Source organism: Varanus komodoensis, unplaced genomic scaffold (genome assembly GCF_004798865.1).
Source record: "Varanus komodoensis strain SLA01 unplaced genomic scaffold, ASM479886v1 scaffold37, whole genome shotgun sequence".
NCBI lineage: Eukaryota > Metazoa > Chordata > Lepidosauria > Squamata > Varanidae > Varanus > Varanus komodoensis.
The window spans coordinates 5,388,685-5,403,470 of NW_025335889.1; the positions used below are offsets into that span (position 1 = coordinate 5,388,685).

Below are 14,786 nucleotides of genomic sequence, written 5' to 3' on the forward strand. Positions count from 1 at the left end.
ACACACACACACACACACACACACACACACACACACACACAGAGAGAGAGAGAGAGAGAGAGAGAGAGAGAGAGAGAGAGAGAGAGAAGGGAATGCAAGGTCCACTTTCATATACCAATCTTTGACATGGAGAAGACAGAATTTAAGAACCACCAAGAATATCTCTAAGCTTCCAGAATTCAAACCAGGTTTATCTATATATTTATTAGATGTATATTCTGCCTTTTTCCTACAAAGGGCTCAAGGCAGCTTACATCATTCTCCTCCTCCTGTTCTCAATCTTATCCCCACAACAACAACCCTGTGAGGTAGGTTCGGCTGAGTGACTGCAACTGGCCCAAAGTCACCCAGCTGGCCCCATGGCTGAGCAGAGACTGGAACCCAGACCTCTTGTATCCCCGTGCTGCACTCTTAACCATGACACAACATTGGCCTGTGTTTACTCATGTGCATGTGTACATTACTGTACATAAAACTGCAACAGTGAATACCAGTGCTTCAGTGCAGAAAGTGACCTTTCTACTCACTTATTCTGGAACTTTACCACCAAATTTTGGTCCTCAAGAATTGCTGGGTTCTCTGCAAACTCTTGGTAGGAAACTATATGCTTCATAAACTTCTCAGCTAGAAACAGAAGGGAGATTTTTTTTTTTTTTAAGCCAGGTCACCAGCCACTTCCAACAACTTCACGTGAAACCAGTGGTGGTTACTAACCACTAGACCTCAGCAAGCAAAGTGCTACTTTACTTTTCTAATTGAAACCCCATAATTGTCCTGCTTTATACTCCAAGAGTAGATCTGCTCTACACACTTTTATGAATGTTATATCACATCTTCCCAAGTAATACTGAGCAGCGGGCCAAAAGTTCTACTGGAGATTTCTAGTTTCACTTGCAAAACCACAGTTCCCTGGGGAGAGGAACTATTAAACTAACCTAGATCTGCAGCACAGAAATTCCCCAATACCCCTTTATTAGGTCCCTCTTACCAATGCATATCTTGGTAAGACAGTTTAAGGTAAATCCAAAATGCAGAAAAGCACCTGTCCTTCTTCACTAAGCAGCTTTTTAGTGTCAGTTAGCTTCTAAATAGCTGACATCAAGAAAGGAGGCACTAGAAAGTACACAGAAGTTTTTCTAGCCATATCTCTTGCAGTTGCTTTCCTCCTCCAAGGAACGATAATGCCAGTGTAGGGAAAGAACGGGCAACTTGTGGCATTCCATATGTTTTGGCCTTCACCTCCCACCAGTTCTCACCATTGGCTATGCTTACAAGGGCTGATGGGCACTGTAGGCCAAAGCATTTGGAGAAGGGCTGAAAAGGCTTGTCATGCTAGCCAAGTGGTCAAGCACTGACATCAGCACCCACGAGGTGCTAATGCAGAACTTCTGGATGGCTGGCAGAGGCTCTGCATGCTGTTGCATCCACTCCCTGAAAAGGCAGGTGACTGTAGCAAGCCATGTTCTGCTCAGCCTCCTCCAGATAATCTGATGGTTCTTCAACTTTATACAAGTCCAAACTTAAACTGGGCAGCCCTTCAAACAGAGGATATATTCAAAATAGGGAACAGTCCACTGGCAACTCTTCTTTTAGAGGACTATACAAGAGGACAAAGGGCCACCCTAACTCATTTAGCTTCATTAAAACATTTGGAGGTCCAACCATAGATCTCTCACTATATTATCTAGCTGCAGCCATCTTGTTGCAACTTGTTGTTTGGCTGTTGTTTCTTCCTCCAACACCAGTAAACATCCCTTTAAACTTTCATTGAACAGACGAGCCATCTTTCTCATTGTTCCCCCCTCCCCCCATACACACACACAAACTTTTGCTGGATCCATCGCAAGCTATAACTTCTCCCTTCTCCTCCTCCTCCAGACATACCATGAGATAATTCCCCATCATCCCCAAGACCTCCACAGAGGGACAGGAGGACATGAGGCATCGAACTGTTTGTTGTAGGCTCCAGCAGATCATCAACAGTAGCTCCACCCAATACATGGGCACAAGAGAAGCTGCCAGGATCATTTTGTGCTTGACCACTCAGCTCAGCATCACTGACAACAACAGGGGAAAAAATAGAGGAACAAAGCATCGATACCATGCCAGCCATCAAATTACTGCAGTGAAAGTGCTTGCATAAAGGTGAACAAGAGGAAGAAGGTATAAATGCTGTGTGTGTGCTTGATAGAAAGAAGTTATCCTTTTTTCTAACTTTCCTCTGGCTTTGGTGTTCCACCTTAGGAGGTGGCCATTAGTCACAGATACTGTAATAGCATCCTGCATTGGGCACGGGTTTCAACTATATGAACTTCTTAATAGTCTCTTCCAACTTTTAAATTCTGCGATTCTAGTTTTTCACTCTAATTTCTCTGAGCAACCATGATCATTAACCATACCTTTTGGGGAAATAAAGTGCTAACTCCTCCGCATCCAAATTTGACAAATCTTCCAAATAAATGTCAGTAGGTCCCAGATGGGGGTTTCTTTTCATGGAACCTTGGAGAGATCCAGAAAGTATTTTAAGAAAAACAGCCTTGCTCCATATCCATTTCTACAATACTTCCTTCTAACAATGGCAGAAGATAAAAATAAATTTCTAGCTTCTACACACTTGGTGGACTCACAAGATATGCAGAAGCATCCATGTCTATAAATTAAATAATTTAAGTGTGCAATCCTATGCATGCTTAAATGGGAAAAAGTCTTGTAACCCTCAACATTCCCTAGCAAGCCAGGCTATGGGCAGTTCCCTGGTAGCTTATTAGTATACTAGAAGTGGGAATCAGAAGTGTCAGCAGGAGGGAGAAGAAAAACTGTGCATGAAGCTAAAAACAACAACAGAACATTCTTGTCTATGCTATTTCCCATAAAAGATGGGCCACTCCTAGAAGTCTAGGAGCAATTTTTGCCCCTGCCCCGGGGGCCCCCATCCAATCAGGTCCCTTCTAAAAGGTCATGTCTACAATAGCTGTGGAATACCCAAAAGGTTAAAACTGCAGTAGCTACAGAGCACTGAAAGGGGATTAAACACTGGCTGATCCGGGTGTCATTTTGTTGCTGCCATTATTCTGTAAATAATAGTGGGGTGATGGGGCTTCAGTGGGGTCCCAATGCAGTCCACGAGTGGCTCCTTGCCTGTCCTTGACCTCTACCATGCCGAAATGTTCAGATGAAACTGAGCTATTTATCACTGTATAGCACAGCAGGGGAAGGGTACAGGAGGGTGAGAAATATAAAAGGCTACCTCCGTAGCCCCTGATAGAATGGTAAGTCTCCTGTTCCCAGGTGGCTGGAGCCCGAAACAAAAAAACTTATTTTAGGGGTTGGGGATACAATGGGACATTTTACTGCAAATCTCTAGTTGTAAACTACTTTTCCAGAGCCTTAATATTTCACTTACCTCTTCTTTTCTCCTGTTTCAATGTTGGGTGGCTGCAGGGCTCTTCATTTGCCAAACTAGTATTCCCTGAAGTGAGCACTTTGAAATCCAGCTCCTGAGTCATCTTGTTGGCTGGTTCTGCTCCTTCGTTCTCAGTAGTTGTTGCTATACCCTGCACAACTCCTGCAGGTCCAGGGCCACTCTTCAGATCACTGCTAATCATCTGAGAATGCTCCTCATCCCCTGGGAGGCCATCCCCAGTAGAAGAGACTGGAGTCACCCTAATATCAGCCGTAACTGGAGAACCTGATGCATCATCAGAATCAACCATACCCAAGTCACTTTCTGAGTGTGCTGAGATGGCCACAAAGTGAGTGGACTCACTCACAGGAACAGCTATGGGGGAGGCTGCGGGGAGGCCTGTTGTGGTGGAGATGAGACTTGTGGTGGACTTTCTTGCTTCTGCTTGGTCCGACTTGCTCACCTTAAAGAAGAGATAGTGCAAAGGGTTGGGGTAAGATAGTGAAACAACTCAAAAAGTGACACAACAAAATAGTCATTTGTTACATCTGTGTTTGACGAACTTTTCCAATGGTTCATACAAGTGCTTCTAAAAAAGAAGCAAAACAATTGTTACAAATAAGAAATGATCATGAAAGTAAAATGGCACACAAGTGCTGTCATTAATCCATCAAGCTCTAATATGCCTACAGAAGTCTTACAAAGAGTTTTATTAGACACTATATCATAGAAGGCTGATGGATTCTGAAGAATAAACTTCACTGTGTGATTCAACAATTAAAATGCACTCATCTGATGTTGCAATGAAATGTGTGAAGTTCTACATGCCTGAAAAGGTCAGTGCATATTTTTAAATAAATAGCAAAAGGCATCTGGTAAAATCCTGTTTTGCTGAAATTCATCAGTACTGCCACTTCATAGAATCATAGAATAGTAGAATTGGAAGGTGCCATGAAGGCCATCGGGTCCAACCCCTGCTGTTGTAGACCAAGACACACCCTCCCACTCAGAGGGCTGTCGAGTATCTCTTTGAAGGTCTCCAGTGTGGGGGAGCCCACCACCTCCTTAGGCAGCTGGTTCCACTGTTGGTCTGACAATGAGGACGCTTTTCCACCAGCTGCCCAAAAGCCAAATCTCCTTAAAATGCCTTCTCAAATATTTCTTTGTTCTCTGCAATAACTTAAAACCTGGAGATAACCAACCAAAGGCTGCTGTTTAACACTAGCAGGTACTAATCACTACTAAGTGGCATTCCAAAATTGCATATGATCATGGTTTCTGCAGGAGAAATATACTTGTTCTCTTTATGATTGTGACAAGCACTTCACAGAAGACAGGAAAGGAGATCCAGGCCTAACATTGAAACTAGTTGGTGGGTATTAACTACAGCTGAATTCGATGCACTGTTGGAGACTCTTATCTATGTTACTTTTTAAAAAGATCTATTAAATGACACAACTACAAGGAAACTTTGACAGCAATGTGGCAGAATGGAAACAGAGCAGTCCTGTGGCGTGGTCTTCCAAGAACAGGAGACAGAATGCATTTGTAAATCCATTTGCTAGACTACATGAGGCAAAACTCATCTCTGACCACTCTCACCTCAGGCAGTCTTCCCCATGACCACCGCAGGTGGGATTCAGAGCCAAATGATGGTTCAGGATTTCGCATCTCCAATTCAGAGTCACTTTTTGGAGCCGAAGAGCAGTTGGGCGAAAGGCTGGGAAAGAGACATTGAGCCAGACTCTTTTACTAACTGTAGTACGGAAAACTATTAACACAAGGCCAGCCTACTCAAACTTTATCAGAAGAGGGAAATGAGATAGAAAGACTTCCCCATGCTGGATCAGACCATTGGCCTATCTAGCCCAGCATTCTGTTTCAACGGTTGTCAACCAGATCCACCTTGGAAGCCCCCAAGAAGGACAAGAAGGCAGTAGCACCCTCCCATTCATGCTTCCCGGCGACCAATGGTGAGAGGCATGCTGCTTCCCATCCCGAAGGTAACATCTAATAGATGTGGATTGTGCTGGCTCCATGTTTCTGATGGTCCTCGGGCAAGACATGCTGAATGAGTCCTACTCTTCTATGTGATTATAGGCTCTTTGCATGAGTTTTGATGCATGTATGCAGAGTGAGGGAAGGGCAAGCAGGCATGATCATGACTTTCCTGCCATGCACGAATTCAGCCTCAGCAGTCAGCTTTAGAGAGGCCGGATTTGACAGCTTGTGACTCTCTGCTGCATCCTATACCGCCAATATTTACCTCTGCAGGGGAGCCAATTCTCCATCCGAGTAAGGGTATGCTTCTTTGGTTTGCAGGGTCCCAGCGCCTTCATTTGGGACATCAGTGAGTGAGTAATACACTGTATGGCTAGTGAAAGGCATTAAACAAGAAAAATACAATGGCATCATTAACTGAACGAAATTAATATGAAGGAAGCATTAGTCAACAGAAAGAACTCACCTATTTAAACATAGGTTGTCATTAGGAATGAAGGACTAGAATTGTTCTAGATAGGACGGTTACATCCTGGCATTGCAACCTTCTACACAGCAGAGGTCAGCGGAAATCCTAAGCATTGGCCATGTTGACAAGAACTTCAGTGAACTGAAGTTCCAGACAGCTAGTTCCAAACCTTCTGCCCACTCCTACTCAGCAACAGCTGCTCCCAGTCCAGGGTGCCCAAATGTTGAATGACAACTTTCAACATCCCCAGTCATCATGCCCCACGACGAGAGACAATGGGAGTAGTGGGCCAACAACATCTGGGAGCCCTAAGCTGGGAAAGTCTCCTCCATATGTCAACTCTGACATCAGAGTTATAAAAAGCTACAAATGCTGAACACAAAATGAACAGAGAGGAAAATGTGTTCGCAGACATATGTCACATGAAATGTACAGTTCCAACATTTAGGCTTACTTGGAAATAAGCCCTGTTGAACCCAATGATCCACTTCACACCATCATGACACAGTTAATAAGCCATGGACTGCTGCTGGGTAATTTAACGGTTGCTGTTCCCCTCAGTGAGTTACATGACCCAAGTTTGGATGACACCGTGAACCATGCCAGAAACAGCAATTAGGAAAGTCCAGCCAGCATGTGGTGGGCACTCATGGCAGGGAAAATAAGCCACTGTGACTTTTTTCTCTTTGCTGTGATCATGCAAACTGTCCCCATGAATTCCTCATTCCTTCTGGGGAAGGAATGCACGTTTAACCTGTTAGATTAATGCATTACATTATTTTGATTTCAGAAGAGCAACCCACAATTAAGTAGATTTTTATTTTTTAGTTATTGATCAACATAAGACACAAGAACTTACAAGAAACATGAGTGACATGCAATCTCTTACAAAAGGAGATTTTCCCTTCATTCATACATGAGGGAATGACTCTGCTAAGACAAGCCCTGCTCAATATGTACAGGTCTCAGTTAAAAACAAGCTATACTTTTGTTTTGTCTTCCTGCATATTTCAGGAAGAACAGTGGTTGTGTTGCTGCTGCTGCTGCTCTTTTCATTTATGCCCCATTTTTCCTCATCCAATGAATCCAAGTCGACTTACATGGTTCTCCCTCTGTCCATTTTATCCTCACAGCAACCCTGTGAGGAAGGCTAGCCTGAGGTTCCATGCCTGGCCCAAAGTCACCCAGTGAGCTTTCTAGCCAGTGTAGCAGAATGCGGCAGGCCAGTAGTAGCAAGTTTGGTTTGGCAATACTGCTGTCCAATTCATACAGCCTTGCCCAGCCTGGCAGTCTCCGATCATCCCCACAGCTCCACTGGCAGAGAATCATGCAGGTTGTGCTCTGGGAGGGCATCAGGGTGAATAAGGCTTGGGAAGTATATACATGTCACTTCCAGGCACTCGCCCATTGCTGCTTCATCTTAAGGGGCTCAACCCCCAAACCAAGCTTAGATAAGCATTTTATGGCTGCATTGCACTAGCCTGGAGCTTGCCCTGGATCTTCCAGTTGGGCCTTGTACCAAAGGAGAAGTATCTCTAGGAACAGAAGAAATTTATTAGATGCAAATGTATTCAGCTTTATCCAATTAGCTGATTGACCAATTAAGTTTTTGTTAATCAGATTGCCACCAGAATAAAAAGAGGTCTCTCGACATGTTTCCATCACAATGAACCTACTTTTGCAGGTGATTTGTCAAATGAAAATACCTGCTGATTCAAGCTTGCAGGTCTGATTAATTCATTTTTGAACTGATACCCTATCCATCAAAATATTCCCAGAATGTCTTCAAATTTACAGTGAACACATTCAAAAAATAAGGTATTAGAGCACCACACTTAAAAATAGGGGTAAGCAACACGTGGTTCCCAAGTCACAAATGCCCCCAACCCACCATTTTGGCAACCCACCTCCTCTGAAAATGATTTTGCTGCAAAGGGAGCAGAGAAAACAGTGGTGTTGCAGGGAAATGAGGCAGGGCCTGTCCTTTTTGCTCATCAAAATCACTGCTTCCTTTGCAGCAGGGGTGGGAGGTGGGGGGCTCCGAATGGCTTCGGGGGAAGCAATGCAGCCCCTGATTCCACCCCTGCTTTGAAAGAACACCATAAATGCAGAAACAAATACAGCAAAGCATGGAAGCGATCAGAAATAAAGCAAGTCAGATTAAAATGGTCTGAGAACATAAAGCGGTCTTTGCCTGGCACCATCGCGTCATCAGATGAGGCACCTGGCTAGCAGCCATGAGCAGAACTCTCCCCAGTTAAGGGTGGACACCCACTGCACCTCAGAGGGCACAAAGAACCAGCTCCTTTGGAGATCTAGTGCAATGAGATGTAACCTGGTGCCTTCCAGATGTTTTGGACTATGGCTTCCATTCCATGCTGGTTGGGGCTGATGGGAGTGTGCCAGCTTGCACAGTGAATGGACGGTCTTGTGTGAAACACTGTCCCTCCCTACTTACTCATGTCCTCATTTGCCCACAGTGACCTCCAAACATCCTGTGCCTGAGATGAGAAGTGGCTGCCCACGCTTTCCACCCCCAGAATGCAGTTGAGTGGGGATGCCTTAACTTTTCCCAGCAGGAGCCAGCAGCAAGAAGGGACCCAGTACTGAGATGCAAGGTTAGCAAGCAGTCAACAATCACATGCACTGAAAAAGTCAATGAGGCTGAAGAATGTGCTGGAAGTCCTCTTTCCATATTTATGCTCAGTGCTGTTTGCAAAGCTGCCTTATATTCTCTTCGTATGACTCCCTTGTGAAATACAAAATCAGAATGCATCATCTACGCATTTTTGGGCATGTGTTTACAATGCAGAGTCAGAGAAGTGACATATAAGTTCATGTTTTGTTTTGAAACTACATTTCCAGTCCTCTATAACTATGAAGAATGCAGGCAGACCTTTTAACACAGAGACACACACAGAGTTTTGATTTCTTGTCTTGCGTATTGATTGATTGCCCAGCAAAATCTAACATATCATCTGGAATCCATGCCTGGGCAGTCTCTTGGGGAAATTTGTCAACTCAGCCAAAGGAAGTCTGAACTCCCGCATGCTGCCTGATATCATGAAAAGCGTGGGCTACAGTTTGCTACTGTTTTCCACAAAGGCGAGATGATATCTGACTGCTAGCCTCAGTGGTCCCACCACTGTCCTGACAAGTAGAAGGTTACAGAAATACAAGTTGCTTTGTCACGCAAAGGCACCCAGTAATGTTGCATGTTTCCTGACAGTTACACTGTCACTATTAAATGACGCTGGAAATGGGATGAAGAAAGAGAAAGCCAGTAAGAGAATTTAAATGTTATACACAACCTAATGAACTGTAGTACTAATTTCAGGAAATAAAGAAGATGAATACAAAACATAGCTATTTTAAGATATTAGAAATCTGAGAGTGAACTTACTGAATTCAGACAACATGATAACCAGGGTTACCACTGAAATATGGCATTGTATATTGTTGAAATATTGTGGGTTATTGGGTTGCCTGAGCTCAACTGTGATAAAAGACTGTGGTTTATTAACCAACAAACAACCCATGAAGGTAACCCAAGCTTTGTTTTTGGCTTGTGAATTGTGAGTTGTTCACTATGGTTTGCTATCTCAGCTGGTTTCAGACAAGCACATTTCAACAACAACCCATGATTCAATGAGAACCTACACTCAGTCCATACACATGTGTAAGTCATCATGCTGTCTGAATGAGCCCAGTCTCAGTCTAATAAAAGCAGTTTTGATCCACCAAGCTAAATACAATCCACTATTGCTAACTTGTCAGATGTTTGATGAATTCCCTCTTGCCATCTCAAGCAGGCAATGCTGGAGTTGTAACATATTAAGAGGCATGGTTCATGTTATACTTGATTTAGAACAGGAATATTGAATCTATAGCCTATGAACTGTTTGCCTATTTGGTAAATGAGCTGGCCTGCTCAGTTTTTCTGAGCCTGCCACGTGAATGCCTGGCCATGAGGACAGGAGTCCATGTGGTGTCTTCATCTAAACAAAATAGGCACAAGGAATGCCCACTGGTTGTGGACAGGTGGCTCCCGCACTGCGTGCATCTCCTAAAGGCCACCTTGAGTGCAATCAGGGAAGAGAGAGAAGAAAGGGATAGTTGAGAAAAAGATCTGAAAAACAGAGGATGATAGAAGGGTTGATGGAGGGGGTAGATAAAAGTAGGAAAAAAGCTGGGTTTCTGAAAATGAGAAAATGTAAGTGAATGGAATGAGTGGAGAAGACAGAGATCGGTAGAAGTTTGTCACCCCAGACTCACAATAATATTGGACTTGTGACCATTCCCTACATTCCAGCAGCTCACATTTGGATCGTAGGCTACTCACTTGGAAGCCAACAATTTCCGCTTCTCCTCAAGAGTTCGCTCACTTTCAGTGCCCTCTTCTTCTGAAGTTGAGTCTGTTGTTGACTCCCTCTTTTTTGGCTTCTTCTTGCACCATCTTTTCTTACGAAGAGCTGTGTCTGAGCCCAAACCTTCTGGATTTCCATACAAACTGGAAGTTCTGTCCTTGGATTCTGCACTTTTCTCTGAGGGGATGGGAGATGTGCACAAGGAGTAAGGGATGCTCTCCTGGAACACAAGGGTATGTTGTGGGGCGGAGGGGGGAGGATAGACACAATGGCTATGTTAGGACCAGATTAAAACATAAAGCCAGGCAAATTCAAACCCAAATTTGTCAAAAAGGGAAACCAGATTTTGTAAATCCTATAAAAACCAAATACCCAGGACTGCAGAACAGAAGATGAGTATGTTCGGATCTACATTGGGGGACTCAGTGCTGCAGGGAAGTTGTACCTCCTGCTTTCCAGGAGAAACATCACAGCCAAGGTGAAGACTAGCCAAGCCACACACGAAGCAGGGTGAAGCAGCCACTGTCCCCCTGCTCCCAGCCCAGAAAGCCCACACCCATTCCAGCAGGTGTGAGTGGAAAATTGTATTGCTCCTCCGCCCCAGTGCAATTGGGAGAGATCACCACCATTCCTCCTCCAGCAGGTACTCCAGAGAGCCTTTTCCTGCCATGTTTGGAGTAGGCATGGAACCTTTCCTTCTGTGGGGCTTCAGATGATCTTCTGAGATCTCCATAAGTGGCCAACACTTGGTGATATCTCAGCCATACACTGAAATCTCATAAAAGCTCAGAACCACCAAGATCTCCTTCTTCCCCAGTGAGCAACTGCACAACCTTCCCTCCCTGCTGCAGACAGCTGCCATCAACCACTACACATCAGCAAAGAAAGGCAGTGAGCAACCTGGACTGGGACAGCTGGTGGCAGGAAGGAAAAGAGGGTTCCATGCTGACAGCAACATTAATTCTATTGCGTCAGGTGCAAAGAGGGCTTTCACTGGACCTGCTAGCCTAGTCCCATCCACCTGGCCCCATTTATTGTCCACAAAAAGCAGCTGCAGGAAGCTTTGCCTTCTTCCCTGCCAAAAAGAATATTCAGCTCCAACCACGTTGTTCCAGGACCACAGAGAAGGGGGAAGCCTGTTTTGATTGAACCTATTACTTAGCAAACTAAGGACTGCTGGTGCACATATATTTTTAAAAATCTGTTTAAGTCAACTCAGGGATTATAGCATCAAAAAGTGGAATAGAGATTGAAACAAACACATGGAATAAGATTGCACAAATTATCCATTCAGCCATCAAGTTCATGAGAAGCTTGGCATTCCCTCCCTGCTTCATTTTGTGGCTTGAGCTGAACTGGGCCACTCCTTCTATGATACATCCTTCAAAGGTCATTGATTTGGATTCTGAGTCAGAAAAGGAGGAAAGGCCAGAATCCACAGCTGAATTGCCAAGGCCAGTGGCCCCAGAGATAAGCTAGGCAGTTGCATAGGGTCAAGCTGTTTCAAATTCTTGGGAAAGTTTAGTAAATAAGCTGATTTGCAAAGGGGCAAACCCAGCATGAGCAGCTGCGTCATATGGCATCAGGTTAACAGGGTTGACCAACTGAGAAGCGTCCGTTGTACCAAGTGATTAGTGGAACCTTCGAGGTGGGGCGAGCTCTTCTCAGTCTGGAAGGCAGCAAAAGAAGCTAGCTTTGAATCAGTTTTGTTTCATTAAGTCACATGTCCCCAACAGTTGGTATTTTAACTTCCCTAACTCGTTTTGCTTTTTGCAATACTCATCTTCTGTATTCCAAAGCCAACCTAGATAGTCAGGTTTACTATAATAAATACTTTTAATTAGAAAGACTTTGTTGAGATCTGCTTGGTAGAATGGGCAGAAGATTAACAGTGACAGGCTGAGAAATCAAAGTCCCTTCTCTCACTCTTGTTATTGTGGACTTTGGTATGATGATACTTCAGTATTGAATAGGGATGGGTGAAGAATTCATTGGGTTCACATTTTAATGCAAACTACCCACATTCACGCTATCCAAACCTATACACAGACTGGAATGCTTTTTGCCATCAAAACCCATACATTTCTGAACTTTGTGGTACAGTTCACAAAGCAACAGCAACATACACAAAACTATTACATTTGGGGGAAATGTGTGTTTTATTAATTGGACAATCACTTAAAATGTGTGTCATCAAAATGAGTCACCCCCCCACACACACACACACTTTTCTTTTAATATACTTGGAAATTCAGGCACACTTGTGTGCAGACAAAACAAAAATGAATCCACAATTCAATGTGAAAAAGAGACAGGAGGAATTTAAAAAGGAAAAAAGAGAGAGAACCCAGGAAGAGTGAGCTAAAATAAAAGTCATCCATCCCTGGTTCTGAAAAGTCAGCCAGTTTTAAAGGGGCATTTTTCTCTGCCTTGCAGATTCTGGAACTAATCCTACAGCCAATGGTCAAAAAAGGCCAGGGTATGGAAGTAAATTGATGGAAGGTAAATGAGCACAACCCAGGAAGAGGTCAGAGTATGCATTTTCCTACATCCAAATGGCATTCAATAGGAGACAATGAACAGGCATGGCCCACATGTTTTCATTATTGCTAATGAACACCTGAAAGAGTCTACAAAATGTTTCCTTGTCTTGCTCTGGCTCTCATGATCAGCTTCAAAAACTGCAGAGCCTACTGCAGAGGGCCACAGGCAGGGCCGTCTTAACGCATGGGCCTGATGGGCACTTGCCCTTGGGCCCCCTATTAATCTGTGTATGTTAACCCTTGGAAAATTGGAAAACTTCCAAAATTAACAGTAGTTGTAGTTGTCGTAGGGGCCCGGTACACTGCTTTGCCTGGGGCCCATGATGCTGTTAAGATGGCCCTGGCCACAGGCAAGCAAACCTCGAATTTGGCATCCTGAGGCAGTCATTTTTCTCTTAAATAAAGTGCTAGCCCTCGATGCCAGCTAAGGTTGGGTTTCTGAGCATATTTCAGCAGAGCTGCAGCTGCAGTACTTGTTCTTATGGTCTGCCCCCGCCCCCAACAAAGATCTTCGGTTTCAGGCATACAAACTTTGGACACCTGTTGAAATACGATCAGTTCTTCTTGGAGTGTGAGAATGATGTCTGGCTAAATTTCAGAGGCCAAAATTGGATTTCAGTGGACTCAAACTAGCTAAAACAGAGTCAAAGCATGCAATGAGCAAATATATGCACATACGGTTATGTGTGTACTTCCACAGAATCACTCCATGCGAATCCTCAGAAAAAGATCAGCAAGGAAATTCCAAGCACCAGACAAGGGAAACCCACAACAGGAAACAACAAAAGCAGCAGCAGATGGTGGTCTAACATATAATTGAATGGCCAGGAACAATTTATAAGGATAACTGAGAAGAATGAGCCCTATCCTTCATTAGATTCTTTCAATTCCAATTGTATGAGGACAGAAGCAGCAAGTTTGTGTTGTCTGTGGTGTCACCATTGCTGCCTTCTCTGACTTCCAAGTGTTATAGCTGAAGTTCTGCAGTGCATAATATAGCAGAAGTGGCCCACTTGTTCTCTAGATGTTTTGGCCTTCAACTCACATCAGTCTGAGTCAGTATAGCCAGTGCTGGGGGATCATGGGAGCTGTAGGACAAAACATCTTGAGAACTGGCCCACTCCAGTGTATAGGCTCACCCCACACATTTCAGAATCCTGATCTTCCAGGGTTCTCAGTCAGGCAAGGAGCCTGCCAGACAAGAGAAGACTCTGAACTGCAGTCTCCCCAGTGCACAGAATACAATCAAGTCAGCAGAGGATGAGGCAGGTCCAGAATGTGCTCCTCCTTGCTCTCACCCTCATCTTACTGAATGCTTACTGAAGGTCTGAATGCTTCAAGAGGACTATGCAGAGAAGAAAGAGCAGTTCAAGAATCCCAGAAGAAACATGCAGAAGGTTAGAAAAATAAGAAGTCTTCAGCCTAGTCCGGCCTTCCTCAATCTGGTGTCTTTCCGATGTTTGGAATTGCAACTCCCATCAGCCCCTACCAAAAAATCCAAATGTCAGGGACTATGGGAGTATCTAGAGGGTACCAGGTTAGGGAAGGCTTGTGTATTCTCTCAGGGAGCATATTTGAAAACAATGGACAGGTTAGCTTTTATGCCATATGGTCAGCTCACCTTTTGTTCCTCTGATTCCTCAACAAAAAAGGCTTCTCCATTTTCACCCAACTTCATCTGCAGATTGACCGGCTCGCCATTGATTTCTATGTCAACCTAAAAAGAAGGGGGAGTTAAATTATCTTAAACCTAGGGGATCATTAGAAAGTTAATTTGAAGAACATTCTAAACATTTTATACATGTGAATCTAGGAAGGGTTGAGGAATTTGATTGTTGTGAATTGCAACACTAACGGACCTGGTTTGCACTTTTAGAAGTAATGGGCAGATATGAATTTGGTATGACTAACAGCTTACACATAACCAAATATCACAACATACGACTTAGCTGAAACAGTATCATAAAGATGGGTCTTAGATCAGATCACACCAGAACTTTCCC

The 14,786-nt window shown here is 44.0% G+C and overlaps 1 protein-coding gene across 5 annotated transcripts in view; it reads right to left on the reverse strand.

The window, feature by feature from the left end:
- Nucleotides 1–14,786, reverse strand: part of LPIN3 (lipin 3) — a 70,068-nt gene that overhangs the window by 12,361 nt on the left and 42,921 nt on the right. For all 5 annotated transcript variants that reach the window (XR_006415687.1, XM_044440257.1, XM_044440255.1 and 2 more), the window contains exons 3-10: nt 14,405–14,500; nt 10,216–10,460; nt 5,670–5,777; nt 5,006–5,123; nt 3,404–3,866; nt 2,400–2,499; nt 1,885–2,057; nt 528–624 (exon numbers count right to left, since the gene is read on the reverse strand). Coding sequence is in view for 4 of the 5 variants with exons in the window: in XM_044440257.1 (XP_044296192.1) it covers nt 528–624; nt 1,885–2,057; nt 2,400–2,499; nt 3,404–3,866; nt 5,006–5,123; nt 5,670–5,777; nt 10,216–10,460; nt 14,405–14,500 (1,400 nt within the window). In the remaining variant the exon portion in view is untranslated. The remainder of the gene's footprint in view (nt 1–527; nt 625–1,884; nt 2,058–2,399; nt 2,500–3,403; nt 3,867–5,005; nt 5,124–5,669; nt 5,778–10,215; nt 10,461–14,404; nt 14,501–14,786) is intronic.